At 57.1% G+C, this 18,371-nt stretch overlaps 1 protein-coding gene and 2 long non-coding RNA genes across 4 annotated transcripts; all 3 read left to right on the top strand.

Annotated features, from left to right (window-relative positions):
- The first annotated feature begins 447 nt into the window (after window positions 1–447).
- Window positions 448–2,220, top strand: LOC143695062 (uncharacterized). Of its 2 annotated transcripts, XR_013183942.1 has the most exons (4): window positions 448–781; window positions 869–940; window positions 1,022–1,120; window positions 2,116–2,220. It is a non-coding gene; the product is annotated as an uncharacterized LOC143695062 (long non-coding RNA). The 2 variants fall into 2 exon arrangements; XR_013183941.1 differs by having other exon boundaries at window positions 448–940.
- Window positions 2,221–3,032: 812 nt separating this feature from the next.
- On the top strand, window positions 3,033–4,444 carry LOC143694982 (uncharacterized). The gene is made up of 3 exons (XR_013183806.1): window positions 3,033–3,107; window positions 3,195–3,293; window positions 4,340–4,444. It is a non-coding gene; the product is annotated as an uncharacterized LOC143694982 (long non-coding RNA).
- Window positions 4,445–4,786: 342 nt separating this feature from the next.
- LOC129124753 (uncharacterized) lies at window positions 4,787–16,029 on the top strand. Its single transcript, XM_077184333.1, has 23 exons — window positions 4,787–5,169; window positions 5,257–5,328; window positions 5,410–5,508; window positions 6,504–6,611; window positions 7,265–7,336; window positions 7,424–7,495; window positions 7,583–7,681; window positions 8,728–8,835; window positions 9,486–9,557; window positions 9,648–9,719; window positions 9,801–9,899; window positions 10,326–10,442; window positions 10,766–10,837; window positions 10,920–10,997; window positions 11,097–11,186; window positions 11,636–11,743; window positions 12,395–12,466; window positions 12,832–12,903; window positions 13,105–13,176; window positions 13,263–13,361; window positions 13,804–13,917; window positions 14,560–14,725; window positions 15,256–16,029. Exons 4-23 carry the CDS (start codon window positions 6,506–6,508, stop codon window positions 15,416–15,418), a joined length of 1,923 nt encoding a protein of 640 aa, XP_077040448.1. The 5' UTR covers window positions 4,787–5,169; window positions 5,257–5,328; window positions 5,410–5,508; window positions 6,504–6,505; the 3' UTR covers window positions 15,419–16,029.
- The last annotated feature ends 2,342 nt before the right edge of the window (window positions 16,030–18,371 follow it).

Raw genomic sequence — 18,371 nt, 5'->3', positions numbered from 1 at the left:
TTCTGTGCCAGCCTCTGCTGCAGGAAGGGAGGTGATGCCAGGCCCAGTCCAAGGAGGTAATTGCTGTGCCTCTGGGCCTGAGCCCTGCTGAGGCTTGAGCTGCCCTCTCTGCTGCTTGGCACTGCGGGCACAGCCAGGACAAGACGGGCACAGCCCAGAGGAATTATCCTGAGCAGGCTCAGGGCACTCGGCTACTGAGCTGTCCTGCTGGGCTCCCTCCGTGGGAGACACGTCCCCAAACCTGGGAGTGGCTGCATGGGGTGCCCACGGTGGGGAAAGGGCAGAGGGAGAGAGCAAGGCTCCAGTGGGTCCTGAGAGGGCTTGGCCATGTGCCCTTGAGAAATGGGCAGTGTCCCAGCAGAAGGAGGGCAGGAGGGACAGAGGGAGGCAGGGATAGCTGTGGCACTGCCTGCTGCAGTTTTCCTCTGGGCTTTAGGAAGGATTTCCTCTCTGTGTGTGAGGGAGAGCCCCCAGGGCCCTGGGCTGCTCCAGCCGCCCCTTCCAGGGATGTTGCACTGGGCCTGCAAAGAGGGTGGAGAGTGACCAGGAGCCTGCCCAGAGCTCCCCAGGCCCCTGTGCAGCTTTGGCCATGTCCATTCACATCTGCCTCCCCCTGGCCTTATCCGACCCCCTTGCAGTGCTCATTTCCCAGAGGCAGAAGGGATCCCAGCACGCCCTGAAAAATGTTCTCATCTGTGCTCCGTTCTAGATGAGGTTGCTTGGAAGGCTTCTCCATTAGTTTGGCTGCATAAAGCTTTGAAGCCCTTGGAGCCTCCTGCAGGTATGTTCTCACTGTCCCACCAAGAACTAATCATTGACAAGCTGACAGAACCAGGTGACAGAAGCTTCGGTGGCTGTTGAGTTACAGGAGTGTCTGCAGGGAGGACTTTTGCTGCTCCTTTTCTGATTGCTGCACGCAAGCCCAGCTCCCATCGCAGGGGTGAGTAGTGTGTCCCTTCTGACCCCACAGGCTGAGCCCTGTTTTTGTGGCATCCATTCATGGGAACTACTTTCTCTTAAGGTGCTCTGAGAGGGAAGAACAAACCTAGAGGCGAGAAGGAATCGCTTGAGTCAAACGACATCTGGAAACAAATAGTGGAGGAACTGCGCAAAGTGAATGGTGAGAGCATTTCCCTCAGCCTTCCCCTGGGGCTCAGCAGCCGGGGCCTTTGGCTGCACATCTGGACACGCCGTGCCCGGCACAGCGGGAAGGGATCCATGGCAGCCTGGCTGCCCCGCTGCTGCTTCCACGCCCTGCGGGGCTGTTTCCCAGCCTGGCCTGGCTGCAGCTTCTCCCCAGCCTCTGCAGAAGGCATTGGGCATCAGCTGACAGGCAGACCAAACTGCACCACTGTAGCAGGCTCCAAGCATGTTAGGGCCCCATGGAGGGTCGAGGCTTAAAGATAGGAATTGCCAAGTCATGATGAAATAGCAAAAGAAGCCCCTGCCTTCCACCTTCCGCAACCCAGCTTATCTCTCTGTAACCCCATAGGTCACTTTCCCCTAACCACTACTATTGGACAAGTATGGATCCCCTTATACCCCATATAAAGGGCTGTTTTAGCCCATTCTGGAGAAGAGCTGTTTCTGGAACCCTTCACACACCCCTCAATAAAACCATCACTGTGGAACACCAGGACGTTTCTTATCCTCTCTTGCAGTGTCTGCTTCCCAGGTAGCCTGCAAGGCTCCTTAGCAAACAAAAGAGCTAAAATCATAAGAGAGCTGATAATCACTAAAGAGCTGATATCCATTGGGCTTGCTAAAGTAGCCAGTGGCTGAGAGCGGCCTGGGTACTCAGACACTCTGTCCTGTGAAGGACTGAGCTATCCAGCCCGTGCTGCCTGCTCCGGGGCAAATTAGCCCAGCAGGGAACCCGGGATACACCATGGCTTATGCATACCCTGAGATTCCCTGCAATTTCCCTGTCTCTGGGCAGATCAGGTGTAAGGGCTGTTTGGAGATGGGACCAGTCGGGGACAGTTCCAAAATCCAGGGTGTTTTCTGATCCTTATCCATGCCTTTCGCAACTATTGCCGCCTGAAGTGGTCACCTTCCCCATTCCCAGTGAGGAATGATCCCATCTGATCCCGCTGTCTCTTTTCCATTCCCCAGAAATGAAAGGAGAGCCTGTGCTGAAAGCTGCGTTTCCTGCAGGAAGCAGTGATTCTGTGCCAGCCTCTGCTGCAGGAAGGGAGGCGATGCCAGGCCCAGTCCAAGGAGGTAATTGCTGTGCCTCTGGGCCTGAGCCCTGCTGAGGCTTGAGCTGCCCTCTCTGCTGCTTGGCACTGCGGGCACAGCCAGGACAAGATGGGCACAGCCCAGAGGAATTATCCCGAGCAGGCTCAGGGCACTCGGCTACTGAGCTGTCCTGCTGGGCTCCCTCCGTGGGAGACACGTCCCCAAACCTGGGAGCGGCTGCATGGGGTGCCCATGGTGGGGAAAGGGCAGAGGGAGAGAGCAAGGCTCCAGTGTGGCCTGAGAGGGCCTGGCCATGTGCCCTTGAGAACTGGGAGGTGTCCCAGCAGAAGGAGGGCAGGAGGGACAGAGGGAGGCAGGGATAGCTGTGGCACTGCCTGCTGCAGTTTTCCTCTGGGCTTTAGGAAGGATTTCCTCTCTGTGTGTGAGGGAGAGCCCCCAGGGCCCTGGGCTGCTCCAGCCGCCCCTTCCAGGGATGTTGCACAGGACCTGCAAAGAGGGTGGAGAGTGACCAGGAGCCTGCCCAGAGCTCCCCAGGCCCCTGTGCAGCTTTGGCCATGTCCATTCACATCTGCCTCCCCCTGGCCTTATCCGACCCCCTTGCAGTGCTCATTTCCCAGAGGCAGAAGGGATCCCAGCACGCCCTGAAAAATGTTCTCATCTGTGCTCCGTTCTAGATGAGGTTGCTGGGAAGGCTTCTCCATTAGTTTGGCTGCATAAAGCTTTGAAGCCCTTGGAGCCTCCTGCAGGTATGTTCTCACTGTCCCACCAAGAACTAATCATTGACAAGATGACAGAACCAGGTGACAGAAGCTTCGGTGGCTGTTGAGTTACAGGAGTGTCTGCAGGGAGGACTTTTGCTGCTCCTTTTCTGATTGCTGCACGCAAGCCCAGCTCCCATCGCAGGGGTGAGTAGTGTGTCCCCGCTGACCCCACAGGCTGAGCCCTGTTTTTGTGGCATCCATTCATGGGAAATGGAACAACTTTCTCTTAAGGTGCTCTGAGAGGGAAGAACAAACCTAGAGGCGAGAAGGAATCGCTTGAGTCAAACGACATCTGGAAACAAATAGTGGAGGAACTGCGCAAAGTGAATGGTGAGAGCATTTCCCTCAGCCTTCCCCTGGGGCTCAGCAGCCACGGGCTTTGGCTGCACATCTGGACACGCCGTGCCCGGCACAGCGGGAAGGGATCCATGGCAGCCTGGCTGCCCCGCTGCTGCTTCCACGCCCTGCAGGGCTGTTTCCCAGCCTGGCCTGGCTGCAGCTTCTCCCCAGCCTCTGCAGAAGGCATTGGGCATCAGCTGACAGGCAGACCAAACTGCACCACTGTAGCAGGCTCCAAGCATGTTAGGGCCCCATGGAGGGTCGAGGCTTAAAGATAGGAATTGCCAAGTCATGATGAAATAGCAAAAGAAGCCCCTGCCTTCCACCTTCCGCACCCCAGCTTATCTCTCTGTAACCCCATAGGTCACTTTCCCCTAACCACTACTATTGGACAAGTATGGATCCCCTTATACCCCATATAAAGGGCTGTTTTAGCCCATTCTGGAGAAGAGCTGTTTCTGGAACCCTTCACACACCCCTCAATAAAACCATCACTGTGGAACACCAGGACGTTTCTTATCCTCTCTTGCAGTGTCTGCTTCCCAGGTAGCCTGCAAGGCTCCTTAGCAAACAAAAGAGCTAAAATCATAAGAGAGCTGATAATCACTAAAGAGCTGATATCCATTGGGCTTGCTAAAGTAGCCAGTGGCTGAGAGCGGCCTGGGTACTCAGACACTCTGTCCTGTGAAGGACTGAGCTATCCAGCCCGGCCTGGGTACTCAGACACTCTGTCCTGTGAAGGACTGAGCTATCCAGCCCGTGCTGCCTGCTCCGGGGCAAATTAGCCCAGCAGGGAACCCGGGATACACCATGGCTTATGCATACCCTGAGATTCCCTGCAATTTCCCTGTCTCTGGGCAGATCAGGTGTAAGGGCTGTTTGGAGATGGGACCAGTCGGGGACAGTTCCAAAATCCAGGGTGTTTTCTGATCCTTATCCATGCCTTTCGCAACTATTGCCGCCTGAAGTGGTCACCTTCCCCATTCCCAGTGAGGAATGATCCCATCTGATCCCGCTGTCTCTTTTCCATTCCCCAGAAATGAAAGGAGAGCCTGTGCTGAAAGCTGCGTTTCCTGCAGGAAGCAGTGATTCTGTGCCAGCCTCTGCTGCAGGAAGGGAGGCGATGCCAGGCCCAGTCCAAGGAGGTAATTGCTGTGCCTCTGGGCCTGAGCCCTGCTGAGGCTTGAGCTGCCCTCTCTGCTGCTTGGCACTGCGGGCACAGCCAGGACAAGATGGGCACAGCCCAGAGGCATTATCCCGAGCAGGCTCAGGGCACTCGGCTACTGAGCTGTCCTGCTGAGCTCCCTCCGTGGGAGACACGTCCCGAAACCTGGGAGCGGCTGCATGGGGTGCCCACGGTGGGGAAAGGGCAGAGGGAGAGAGCAAGGCTCCAGCGTGGCCTGAGAGGGCCTGGCCATGTGCCCTTGAGAACTGGGAGGTGTCCCAGCAGGAGGGCAGGAGGGACAGAGGGAGGCAGGGATAGCTGTGGCACTGCCTGCTGCAGTTTTCCTCTGGGCTTTAGGAAGGATTTCCTCTCTGTGTGTGAGGGAGAGCCCCCAGGGCCCTGGGCTGCTCCAGCCGCCCCTTCCAGGGATGTTGCACAGGACCTGCAAAGAGGGTGGAGAGTGACCAGGAGCCTGCCCAGAGCTCCCCAGGCCCCTGTGCAGCTTTGGCCATGTCCATTCACATCTGCCTCCCCCTGGCCTTATCCGACCCCCTTGCAGTGCTCATTTCCCAGAGGCAGAAGGGATCCCAGCACGCCCTGAAAAATGTTCTCATCTGTGCTCCGTTCTAGATGAGGTTGCTGGGAAGGCTTCTCCATTAGTTTGGCTGCATAAAGCTTTGAAGCCCTTGGAGCCTCCTGCAGGTATGTTCTCACTGTCCCACCAAGAACTAATCATTGACAAGATGACAGAACCAGGTGACAGAAGCTTCGGTGGCTGTTGAGTTACAGGAGTGTCTGCAGGGAGGACTTTTGCTGCTCCTTTTCTGATTGCTGCACGCACGCCCAGCTCCCATCGCAGGGGTGAGTAGTGTGTCCCTTCTGACCCCACAGGCTGAGCCCTGTTTTTGTGGCATCCATTCATGGGAACTACTTTCTCTTAAGGTGCTCTGAGAGGGAAGAACAAACCTAGAGGCGAGAAGGAATCGCTTGAGTCAAACGACATCTGGAAACAAATAGTGGAGGAACTGCGCAAAGTGAATGGTGAGAGCATTTCCCTCAGCCTTCCCCTGGGGCTCAGCAGCCACGGGCTTTGGCTGCACATCTGGACACGCCGTGCCCGGCACAGCGGGAAGGGATCCATGGCAGCCTGGCTGCCCCGCTGCTGCTTCCACACCCTGCAGGGCTGTTTCCCAGCCTGGCCTGGCTGCAGCTTCTCCCCAGCCTCTGCAGAAGGCATTGGGCATCAGCTGACAGGCAGACCAAACTGCACCACTGTAGCAGGCTCCAAGCATGTTAGGGCCCCATGGAGGGTCGAGGCTTAAAGATAGGAATTGCCAAGTCATGATGAAATAGCAAAAGAAGCCCCTGCCTTCCACCTTCCGCAACCCAGCTTATCTCTCTGTAACCCCATAGGTCACTTTCCCCTAACCCCTACTATTGGACAAGTATGGATCCCCTTATACCCCATATAAAGGGCTGTTTTAGCCCATTCTGGAGAAGAGCTGTTTCTGGAACCCTTCACACACCCCTCAATAAAACCATCACTGTGGAACACCAGGACGTTTCTTATCCTCTCTTGCAGTGTCTGCTTCCCAGGTAGCCTGCAAGGCTCCTTAGCAAACAAAAGAGCTAAAATCATAAGAGAGCTGATAATCACTAAAGAGCTGATATCCATTGGGCTTGCTAAAGTAGCCAGTGGCTGAGAGCGGCCTGGGTACTCAGACACTCTGTCCTGTGAAGGACTGAGCTATCCAGCCCGTGCTGCCTGCTCCGGGGCAAATTAGCCCAGCAGGGAACCTGGGATACACCATGGCTTATGCATACCCTGAGATTCCCTGCAATTTCCCTGTCTCTGGGCAGATCAGGTGTAAGGGCTGTTTGGAGATGGGACCAGTCGGGGACAGTTCCAAAATCCAGGGTGTTTTCTGATCCTTATCCATGCCTTTCGCAACTATTGCCGCCTGAAGTGGTCACCTTCCCCATTCCCAGTGAGGAATGATCCCATCTGATCCCGTTGTCTCTTTTCCATTCCCCAGAAATGAAAGGAGAGCCTGTGCTGAAAGCTGAGTTTCCTGCAGGAAGCAGTGATTCTGTGCCAGCCTCTGCTGCAGGAAGGGAGGCGATGCCAGGCCCAGTCCAAGGAGGTAATTGCTGTGCCTCTGGGCCTGAGCCCTGCTGAGGCTTGAGCTGCCCTCTCTGCTGCTTGGCACTGCGGGCACAGCCAGGACAAGATGGGCACAGCCCAGAGGAATTATCCCGAGCAGGCTCGGGGCACTCGGCTACTGAGCTGTCCTGCTGGGCTCCCTCCGTGGGAGACACGTCCCCAAACCTGGGAGCGGCTGCATGGGGTGCCCATGGTGGGGAAAGGGCAGAGGGAGAGAGCAAGGCTCCAGTGTGGCCTGAGAGGGCCTGGCCATGTGCCCTTGAGAACTGGGAGGTGTCCCAGCAGAAGGAGGGCAGGAGGGACAGAGGGAGGCAGGGATAGCTGTGGCACTGCCTGCTGCAGTTTTCCTCTGGGCTTTAGGAAGGATTTCCTCTCTGTGTGTGAGGGAGAGCCCCCAGGGCCCTGGGCTGCTCCAGCCGCCCCTTCCAGGGATGTTGCACAGGACCTGCAAAGAGGGTGGAGAGTGACCAGGAGCCTGCCCAGAGCTCCCCAGGCCCCTGTGCAGCTTTGGCCATGTCCATTCACATCTGCCTCCCCCTGGCCTTATCCGACCCCCTTGCAGTGCTCATTTCCCAGAGGCAGAAGGGATCCCAGCACGCCCTGAAAAATGTTCTCATCTGTGCTCCGTTCTAGATGAGGTTGCTGGGAAGGCTTCTCCATCAGTTTGGCTGCATAAAGCTTTGAAGCCCTTGGAGCCTCCTGCAGGTATGTTCTCACTGTCCCACCAAGAACTAATCATTGACAAGATGACAGAACCAGGTGACAGAAGCTTCGGTGGCTGTTGAGTTACAGGAGTGTCTGCAGGGAGGACTTTTGCTGCTCCTTTTCTGATTGCTGCACGCAAGCCCAGCTCCCATCGCAGGGGTGAGTAGTGTGTCCCCGCTGACCCCACAGGCTGAGCCCTGTTTTTGTGGCATCCATTCATGGGAAATGGAACAACTTTCTCTTAAGGTGCTCTGAGAGGGAAGAACAAACCTAGAGGCGAGAAGGAATCGCTTGAGTCAAACGACATCTGGAAACAAATAGTGGAGGAACTGCGCAAAGTGAATGGTGAGAGCATTTCCCTCAGCCTTCCCCTGGGGCTCAGCAGCCACGGGCTTTGGCTGCACATCTGGACACGCCGTGCCCGGCACAGCGGGAAGGGATCCATGGCAGCCTGGCTGCCCCGCTGCTGCTTCCACACCCTGCAGGGCTGTTTCCCAGCCTGGCCTGGCTGCAGCTTCTCCCCAGCCTCTGCAGAAGGCATTGGGCATCAGCTGACAGGCAGACCAAACTGCACCACTGTAGCAGGCTCCAAGCATGTTAGGGCCCCATGGAGGGTCGAGGCTTAAAGATAGGAATTGCCAAGTCATGATGAAATAGCAAAAGAAGCCCCTGCCTTCCACCTTCCGCAACCCAGCTTATCTCTCTGTAACCCCATAGGTCACTTTCCCCTAACCCCTACTATTGGACAAGTATGGATCCCCTTATACCCCATATAAAGGGCTGTTTTAGCCCATTCTGGAGAAGAGCTGTTTCTGGAACCCTTCACACACCCCTCAATAAAACCATCACTGTGGAACACCAGGACGTTTCTTATCCTCTCTTGCAGTGTCTGCTTCCCAGGTAGCCTGCAAGGCTCCTTAGCAAACAAAAGAGCTAAAATCATAAGAGAGCTGATAATCACTAAAGAGCTGATATCCATTGGGCTTGCTAAAGTAGCCAGTGGCTGAGAGCGGCCTGGGTACTCAGACACTCTGTCCTGTGAAGGACTGAGCTATCCAGCCCGGCCTGGGTACTCAGACACTCTGTCCTGTGAAGGACTGAGCTATCCAGCCCGTGCTGCCTGCTCCGGGGCAAATTAGCCCAGCAGGGAACCCGGGATACACCATGGCTTATGCATACCCTGAGATTCCCTGCAATTTCCCTGTCTCTGGGCAGATCAGGTGTAAGGGCTGTTTGGAGATGGGACCAGTCGGGGACGGTTCCAAAATCCAGGGTGTTTTCTGATCCTTATCCATGCCTTTCGCAACTATTGCCGCCTGAAGTGGTCACCTTCCCCATTCCCAGTGAGGAATGATCCCATCTGATCCCGCTGTCTCTTTTCCATTCCCCAGAAATGAAAGGAGAGCCTGTGCTGAAAGCTGCGTTTCCTGCAGGAAGCAGTGATTCTGTGCCAGCCTCTGCTGCAGGAAGGGAGGCGATGCCAGGCCCAGTCCAAGGAGGTAATTGCTGTGCCTCTGGGCCTGAGCCCTGCTGAGGCTTGAGCTGCCCTCTCTGCTGCTTGGCACTGCGGGAACAGCCCGGACAAGACGGGCACAGCCCAGAGGAATTATCCCGAGCAGGCTCAGGGCACTCGGCTACTGAGCTGTCCTGCTGGGCTCCCTCCGTGGGAGACACATCCTGAAACCTGGGAGCGGCTGCATGGGGTGCCCACGGTGGGGAAAGGGCAGAGGGAGAGAGCAAGGCTCCAGCGTGGCCTGAGAGGGCTTGGCCATGTGCCCTTGAGAACTGGGAGGTGTCCCAGCAGGAGGGCAGAAGGGACAGAGGGAGGCAGGGATAGCTGTGGCACTGCCTGCTGCAGTTTTCCTCTGGGCTTTAGGAAGGATTTCCTCTCTGTGTGTGAGGGAGAGCCCCCAGGGCCCTGGGCTGCTCCAGCCACCCCTTCCAGGGATGTTGCACTGGGCCTGCATAGATTGTGGAGAGTGACCAGGAGCCTGCCCAGAGCTCCCCAGGCCCCTGTGCAGCTTTGGCCATGTCCATTCACATCTGGCTCCCCCTGGCCTTATCCGACCCCCTTGCAGTGCTCATTTCCCAGAGGCAGAAGGGATCCCAGCACGCCCTGAAAAATGTTCTCATCTGTGCTCCGTTCTAGATGAGGTTGCTCGGAAGGCTTCTCCATTAGATTGGCTGAATAAAGTTTTGAAGCCCTTGGAGCCTCCTGCAGGTATGTTCTCACTGTCCCACCAAGGAGTAATCTTTGATATTGTCTGGCAGAAACAAGGTGACAGAAGCTTCTGTGACTGTTGAGTTATAGATGCTTCTGCAGGGAGGACTTTTCAAGCTCCTCTGCTGGTTCCAGCACACAAGCCCAGCTCCCATCGCAGGGGTGAGTAGTGTGTCCCTTCTGACCCCACAGGCTGAGCCCTGCTTTAATGGCATCCATTCCTGGGAACTACTTTCTCTTAAGGTGCTCGGAGAGGAAAGAACAAACCTAGAGGCGAGAAGGAATCGCTCGAGTCAAACGACATCTGGAAACAAATAGTGGAGGAACTGCACAAAGGGAATGGTGAGAGCATTTCCCTCAGCCTTGTCCTGGGGCTCAGCAGCCGGGGGCTTTGGCTGCACATCTGGACACGCCGTGCCCGGCACGGCGGGAAGGGATCCATGGCAGCCTGGCTGCCCCGCTGCTGCTTCCACGCCCTGCAGGGCTGTTTCCCAGCCTGGCCTGGCTGCAGCTTCTGCCCAGCCTCTGCAGGAAGGCATTAGGCATCCGCTGCCACGCAGCCCAAACTGCAATAGACCCTGAGATCCCCCATAATATCCTGGTCTCCAGATTAGGAAAGGGTGCTGGTTTGGAGCAAGGAGTGCTCTGACCCAGCCCCAATAACCTGGCCATTTTCCTGGTCTTTAAGATATATTCCCTCCTGTAGATGCTACCACCCAAATAGGGAACAGTTCCATCTGATGCAGCTGTGTCTCTTCCTTTCTCAAGAGATGGACATAGAGGTTCTGTGGAAGGCAGCATTTCCTGAAGGAAGCAGTCGCTCTTCGTTGCCAGCCCCTGCTGCAGGAAGGAAGGCCAAGCCAGACACAGGCACAGGCACAGGAGGTAATTGCAGTGCCAGGCTCAGCCCTTGGCAGGGCTCTGTGGCAGCAGCTCTTCCCCCAGGGCCTGCCCTTGCACGGCCCGGCAGCAGCCAAAGCTGGAGGCGCCTCCGGAGGCTTGGAGGCCTCTGGAGCTCGTTCACAGCCCCGGGGAAAGGGGACTCGTGCACCAACGTCCCTCCTGCTGCAGCTGCTCCGGAGCCGGCCCTGAGTTCCCAGAGGCCCAAGGCACAGGAGCAGCCCCGAGCGGGAGCCCTGCCGCGAGCCCAGGGCCAGAGCCAGCCCTGGCACACAAAGGAAACTGTTCTCATCTTGGTTTGTTTCCAGACTGGGATACTGGGAAGGCTTCTCCATTAACCTGGAGGTTTGAAATTTTGAAGCCCACTGAGGGTTCTGCAGGTACGTTCTCACCATCCCACCAAGACGTAATCATTGACAAGTTGGCAAGAACCAGGTGACAGAAGCTTCTGTGGCTGTTCAGTTACAGATGTGACTGCAGGGAAGACTTCCCTAGCACTTGGGCTGCATGCTGCGCACCAACCCAGCTCCCATCACAGGGGTGAGTAATGTGTCCCTGCTGGCCCCACAGGCTAAGCCCTGCTTTTGTGGCATTCATTGCAGGGAAATAAAACTACTTTCTGTCAAGATTCTCCAACAGGAAAGCCCAAACACACGACAGACAAGAAATTCCAGAAGCCATTTGAAGTCATGCGGCAAATGCTGAAGGAAATGCTGCGGGGAGGACAAGGTGGGTGCAATCCCTCAGCCTTGTCCTGGGGCTCAGCAGCCGCGGGCTTTGGCTGCACATCTGGACACGCCATGCCCGGCACAGCGGGAAGGGATCCATGGCAGCCTGGCTGCCCCGCTGCTGCTTCCACGCCCTGTGGGGCTGTTTCCCAGCCTGGCCTGGCTGCAGCTTCTCCCCAGCCTCTGCAGGAAGGCATTGGGCATCGGCTGAAAGGCAGCCCAAACTGGACCACGGGCAAGGCACACCCTGAGATCCCCTGCAATTTCCCTGTCTCTGAGAAGATCAAGAGGCACAGTTGTTTGCACAAGGGAGTGCTCTGGCCCAGTCCCAAGAGCCTGGACCTTTTCCTGATTCTTATCCATGTCCTTGACAAGGATTGCCTCCTGAGATGCGCCCTCCCCAATGGGAAACAGCCCCATCTCATCCAGTGTCACTTTTCCTTTCTCCAGAGGTGGATGGAGAGGCTGTGCTGAAGGCGGCGTTTCCCATAGGAAGCAGTGATTCTGTGCCAGCCTCTGCTGCAGGAAGGGAGGCGATGCCAGGCACAGTCACAGGAGGTAATTGCTGTGCCTCTGGGCCTGAGCCCTGTTGAGGCTTGAGCTGCCCTCTCTGCTGCTTGGCACTGCGGGCACAGCCCGGACAAGATGGGCACAGCCCAGAGGAATTATCCCGAGCAGGCTCAGGGCACTCGGCTACTGAGCTGTCCTGCTGGGCTCCCTCCGTGGGAGACACGTCCCCAAACCTGGGAGCGGCTGCACGGGGTGCCCATGGTGGGGAAAGGGCAGAAGATGAGAGCAAGGCTCCAGTGTGGCCTGAGAGGGCTTGGCCATGTGCCCTTGAGAACTGGGAGGTGTCCCAGCAGAAGGAGGGCAGGAGAGACAGAGGGAGGCAGGGATAGCTGTGGCACTGCCTGCTGCAGTTTTCCCCAGGGCTTTAGTGAGGATTTCCTCTGTGTGTGTGAGGGAGAGCCCCCAGGGCCCTGGGCTACTCCAGCCGCCCCTTCCAGGGATGTGTCACAGAGCCTGCAAAGAGGGTGGAGAGTGACCAGGAGCCTGCCCAGAGCTCCCCAGGCCCCTGTGCAGTTTGGCCTTGTCCATTCACACCTGGCTCCCACAGCCTTACCTGACCCCCTTGCAGTGCTCCTTTCCCAGAGGCAGAAGAGGATCCCAGAAACCATGGAAATGGTTCTGATCTGTGCTCCCTTCTAGATTGGAATCGTGACATGGATTATTTGGAAGCCCTGCTGGAAAATGGCTTGGAATTCCTGGAAGATGCTGGAGGCAAGTTCTCAGTGTGCCTTTCCTGAGAGAATAATCAGTGTCCATGTGGCAAGAGCTCACTCGCCTTCCATTTCCCTCAACATAATCTCATGGTTGAAGGAATCTGGAATTCTTGCCCTGCTCCCTTCTGGAGCCCTGAGTGATCCCACAGGATCGCTGTCAGTGGGAGGAAGGAGCATTTAGCTGTCCATCCTCCTCCCATGTGCAATGGCCGTGTGTCCTTCCGTGTGCTCTGTGCAGCCACGGAGAAGCGCAGAGAGGGCAGGGGCCGGGGCCAGGGCTGTGCCCTGGGGCTGAGCCTTGCCTGCAGCCTGAGGATCTCCTACAGTGCCACGGGAGCTGTTCTGTCCTGCCTTTCTTTGCAGCTGAACCCGTTGCTGAAGGAGATCTGGCTTCCCAAACTACATCCATGACTGAGCCCCTGGGAGATGGTGAGGGTAGGTCAAGGCCTTTCTGCTGGGAGAGCTGCCAGCTCAGAGCCCAAAGCTGGGCCAGGGGGGCATGGCTGCAGGTGCCAGGACAGAGCCATGCACGTGTGTGCCCTCGCCCTGCGCGATCCCCTCACCGCTCCTGCGGCTCAGTGGTGCCCGTGCAGCTGAGCAGAGATGGCAGAAGCTTCTGTGGCTGTTGAGTTACAGGGGTGGCTGCAGGGAGGAGTTCTCCATCAGCTCGGGTGGATTCTTGGCACCAACCCAGCTCCCATCGCAGCGGTGAGTAGTGTGTCCCTGCTGACCGCACAGGCTGAGCCCTGCTTTTGTGGCATCCATTCATGGGAAATGGAACTACTTTCTCTAAGGTCCTCCAAAAGGAAAAACCCATGGTACTGCAGCCAAAACATCTCTTGACTCAAACGAATTCCTGAGACAAACCCAGAAGGAAGCACAGCATGGACAAGGTGGGTGCATTTCCCTCAGCCTTGTCCTGGGGCTCAGCAGCCGGGGGCTTTGGCTGCACATCTGGACACGCCGTGCCCGGCACGGCGGGAAGGGATCCATGGCAGCCTGGCTGCCCCGCTGCTGCTTCCACGCCCTGCAGGGCTGTTTCCCAGCCTGGCCTGGCTGCAGCTTCTCCCCAGCCTCTGCAGGAAGGCATTGGGCATCGGCTGAAAGGCAGCCCAAAGTGCACCACGGGCCTGAGATCCCCTGCAATTTCCCAGTATCTGAGCAGATCAGGAGGCACAGCTATTTGGAGGAGGGAGTTTTCTGGCCCAGACCCAACAGCATGGGAATTTTCCCAATCTTTACGTGTGACTTTTACAAGCATTGCCTCCTGAAGATGCCACCTCCCCAATGGGGAATGTTTCCATGTGATCCAGCTGTGCCTCTTTCTTTTTCAAGTGATGGACCAAAAATCTGTGCAGAAGGAGCCACACCCTGGAGGAAGAAGTGGGTTGGTGTCAGGCTCTACTGCAGGAACAAATGTTATGCCAAGCACAGGTGAAGGCACAGAAGGTAATTGCTGTGGCAGATTCAGCAGGGCTCAGCCCTCAGCAGGGCTGTATGGCAGCAGCTCTTCCCCCAGGGCCTGCCCTTGCATGGCCCGGCAGCAGCCAAAGCTGGAGGCGCCTCTGGAGGCTTGGAGGCCTCTGGAGCTCGTTCACAGCCCCGGGGAAAGGGGACTCCTGCACCAATGTCCCTCCCGCTGCAGCTGCTCCGGAGCCGGCCCTGAGTGCCCAGAGGCCCAAGGCACAGGAGCAGCCCCGAGCGGGAGCCCTGCCACGAGCCCAGGGCCAGAGCCAGCCTTGGCTCCAGACTGGGCAGGGGCTGCACTGGGTCCTGACAGGGTCTGACTCTGTGCCCTGGGGCTGGGGGAGCTGTCAGGGGGCAGGGAGGGCCAGGGCTGGCAGTGGCTGCTCAGAGATGGGTTTGGCCCGTGTCCCTCCAAGCAGTGACTGCCCAAGCAGCCGTGCTGCCCCCGGGCTCCCCTCCTGGCCTGCTGGGCTTTGTTGGGTGGCAGAGCCTGTGCCAAGGGGCGGCAAGGTGCCTGCAGGCACCAGCTCTGGGGGAAAGGGAGAAGGTCCTGCCTGCATGCACCGTGCTGCCAGCTCAGCAGTGCAGCTCAGCACGGGCTCACGCTCCCCATTGCTCGCACAGGTGCAGCCGGCCCCACCACACGTGTTCCTGATTCCCAGAAGGGCCCTGGAAGGGGTTTCTGTAAGGGAACAGGCTGCTGGCTAGGGTTACTGGCAGGCCTGCTTGTTTTGGAGCTTATCTTCATGTTCTCCTGCTTTGGAATCTGGCATTCCTGGAAGAGAAATCGGTGAGTGTTTTGTTGCTCTCCCTCTCAAACAGCTTCTTTTGAAAGCCTCATGTAGACAGGAAACATTACCAGTGAGGCTGCAGTGGAGTTGTGGCCAGTCCATGATTGTCCAAAGAACTCTGCTGAGGGTTCTGCTGCTGCCCAGAGCTTTCATTGGCCTCTTAATTGCTGGGCCTTGTCCTGGGGGGCCCGCTGGGGCTGCAGCCAGTGCTGGCTCCCACTGAGGCTGCCTGGCCAAGAGCAGCCCCGGCAGCACAGGGCAGAGGCAAAGCAAGTTGGGAAGGAGAAAGAGCAGGGACGAGATTGCCCTTGGAAGGCAGAGGCGCTCTGGGGCCCGCTCCTGGCCAGGGAGCCTGCCCAGAGCCGTCCCCTGCCCGCCGGGGCCTTGAGGGACAGCTGTGCAGCTGGGCCAAGCTGTGCCAGCAGCTCCAGCCGTGCTGGGGAGCCTTGCCAGCTCTGGGCCCTGCTGTGCACGAGGCTCCCTGTGTGCCACTGGCAGCTGGGGCCTCAGCCACCTCCTCTTTCCACAGTTCCACCTCTGGGCAAGAGTTGAAAGACCGTGGCTGCGCCTCACACCCAGAAATCTTGATCGGCTCCTCCAGCAATAAGAAGGGCCTGGGCAGCCCTCTCAAGAGTTCTGAGAAGAGGACCCCAGAACAGCCATCTATGAGGAAACCTCCTAGGCCCCTGTAGATCCCACTGCCACCTCCTCTCCCCATGTGTATCCCCGAGCTGCCTTCATCCCTTTTTTGACCTTCCTCTGTCCCGTCCCAGCCCATTGCCAAGTTCTTCTAGAGACCCCAGGAGCAGCCCAGCACCCTCCAGCCCCTCCTGAGTCCAACATGTCCCTTCCTCTGCCCCCGAGCCCCCTGGCCCTGCCCTCTAAACAACACTGTAGGTTACACCTCCCTGTGAAAACGCCAATCACTTGATTTTAAAATTTTAAAAGTTTAATAATAATAAAATGGTTATATAAGTAGTAATACAATTAGAGTTAATAATAATTTGGACAATTTGAATTAGGACAATATGAGACAATAGAAACAAAGAGTTACGGACATCCAGGTACCTTTTTCTGGACAGCAGGAGCCCGAAAAAGGACACCTGTTATCAGAGGATTAACCCTTAAAAACAATAACCTGTTGCATGTTCACGTACCTCATACATGATGCATAAATTCCATTCAAATACAGGATACTGTCTGGTCATCATAAACTACTTCCTCTGAATCCTAACAGTGCTTTCAAGGCGGGAAGAAGTTAATTTCTTCTGATAAGAGGGCAATAAATTCTTTTTCTCTGACAGATTTGTGTGTCCTGTGGCTGCTATCTTGCTGCGAGTCCTTTCTTTAAAAAAAAAGTATCTTACATAGCGTAGTTTCTATTTTAACATGTTTTATAACCTAAAACTATATTTAACACACTACTTAAAAGAATTAATACAGGATTATTTTCTAACACAACACCTCTAATATTCATTTTAATATTTGTGAAAAGCCAATCATAAAATACTCATTTTTCACACCCCCCAATCCCCCCCAACCCCACCATGGTAGGTGATGGCCCCTTCTTCTATTGCAATAAAGAGATGGAGCTGTCACCCCAGTGTTTGGCTGGAAGCAGCAGCAAAGCCCACCCGGCAGCAGCACTGGCTGAGTTCTGTGCCCAGGAGCAGGCGTGGACGCCCACGGTGTGGGCAGGCAGGAGCCAGGCAGGGGCTGCTGTGAGCAGCAGTGGGGCCCCGAGGGCTGGGGGAGTCCATGCTGAGCGTCCCTGGGCTGAGGGCACATTTCCTTCCCTGGCATCATCTGAGCCTGGACCTCCTCCAGTGGCAAGCCCAGGAAAAGAGGGAAGCCATCAAGAGCATCTCCAGAGACACAGTCTGTTCAGCAATTCCAGCAGGCAAAACAAAGCTCCTCCCTAATTAACACACACTTGATAGAACCTAATTGATGGGCCATTACCAATCCAGGGTGCTGCACAAGGTCTGCTCCTCTGGACGAGGGCCAGAAGGGAAGGGAAGAGGGGCTGTGTGGCCTTGCGGCCCGATGGGGCTGATGAACAGCCCCAGAGGCACAACAGCCCAGCTGCAGCCACACTTGATTTCCTGGTCAAAACTCTCGGCATAGCTGCCCTGGGCTTTCCCGTAAGGCACCTGGGGGCTTTGGAGGCCCCCATAAGGTGCACGAGGGGCTGGGGTGCCTTGTGGGACACACAGGGATATTTTAGGCTCCCTCTGAGGCGTGGAGGGCGCTGGGGTCCACTTCAAGTCATGCAAGGGATTTGGAATTCTATGTGAGGCATGCAGGGGGTTTGGGATCTCTCCCAAGGTGTGCAGGGTGCTGGGGTCTCTGCTGAGGCACATGACGGGCTTTTGGGATCTCATTTCAGATGTGGAGAGGGCTGTGGGTTCTCATAAGCGTCCCGGTGCTTTGCGCCCCTCCTGCTGCACGCAGTGGGGCTGGAGTCTCTGCTGAGGCACGCAGGGGTCGGGGCCCTCCTGCGCTCCCTCCGGGGCCCGTCCGGCTCGGGGCTGCCGCGGCCCAGGGGCAGCCGCCGTGCCGGGACGGCGGTGGCGACGAGCCGAGGCGGAGCTGCCCCGCCGGGTCGCGCTGCACGGGCACGCCACGGGCGGCGCCGAGCGCCGGGCAGGCGGCGCCACAGCCCCGGCCCTGCCTCCTTCGGGGCCGGGGACACACAGCCCCGCAGGCAGAGCGGCGGGACCGGGCACCGCTCAGCGCCCGAGGGGACGGAACCGATGCCAGAGGAGCTTGGGGAGCCCCGGGCTGGGCCCTGGCGCTGCACGCCCGGCTCTCCTGTGGCCATCCCGGGCGGCAGGGGCTCGCTCTGGGCCGCGCTCTCCCCGCCCGACGGCGCTCTGGGCGAGCTTCCGGCTCCTGCCACTGCCCTGAGAACGCTGAGGGGCATTCGGGGTCGGGACTGGGCTTGCCAGAGAGAGAACTCATAGGAGACTTGGTTAGGCCTTTTACAAGATTAACTGAGAAACAACTTAAAATCCCTGGCTAAATCGTGTAGTTTAACGCGTGGGGATTCCTTGAAGACGCTTTGTAACTCTCTGTGGTGCCGGGCCAGGCCGGGTCCCAGCGAGCCCCAACGCCCGGCAGCTCTCATGTATGCAGGACGGCTGGGATCAGGGAGACGAGTCAACATCCCTCCAGCTGGCCGCTCTGCCTGCAGGGTGTCACGCAACAGCAATGTTCCAGCAAGAAAGAACAGGCATTTTTACATCCTCAGCACCATGTGCTCTTGTGGTTCTGGTCGTGGATCAGAGAGAAAAGCCAAATGTGACAGACTAAACTTGACTTTAGGAGAGGGATAGCTCAGCAGAGGGCCTGGGGACCTGTGGTGCCAGCCAGTGACCGGGCACTCGGACACAGCAGGAATACCCCAGACTGTCACACTTCAGCAGGGAGGGTATCAAAGCCCAGGGGTTCTTTGCTCAGGATCCCCCAGAGGCACCAGCTCAAGCTGCCACTGTTCCACCACGATAAAATGGTTTTAAGGATCCAGAGGTCTGACACTCTGCTATGGAGGACATTCCACATTTCCAGTCTTTTGGGCATTTAGGAGCTTTTGATTTTGCTTTGCACCCAAGAAAAACAAATCTCCAAATGTGCACAAATAAC

This window comes from Agelaius phoeniceus, chromosome 11, assembly GCF_051311805.1.
Source record: "Agelaius phoeniceus isolate bAgePho1 chromosome 11, bAgePho1.hap1, whole genome shotgun sequence".
In the NCBI taxonomy this organism is placed as follows: Eukaryota; Metazoa; Chordata; class Aves; order Passeriformes; family Icteridae; genus Agelaius; species Agelaius phoeniceus.
Note: the sequence above shows the minus strand (reverse complement) of the source record. Positions and strands in the feature narration are given on the sequence as shown.

Excerpts from the sequence above, each read along its gene's own strand:
- LOC129124753 (XM_077184333.1), top strand. The coding sequence starts at position 6,506 with ATGAAAGGAGAGCCTGTGCTGAAAGCTGAGTTTCCTGCAGGAAGCAGT. Across the intron at positions 7,682-8,727 it reads GGAACTGCGCAAAGTGAATG|AAATGAAAGGAGAGCCTGTG; the intron begins GTGAGAGCATTT and ends TCCATTCCCCAG. Across the intron at positions 9,720-9,800 it reads GCCCAGCTCCCATCGCAGGG|GTGCTCGGAGAGGAAAGAAC; the intron begins GTGAGTAGTGTG and ends CTTTCTCTTAAG.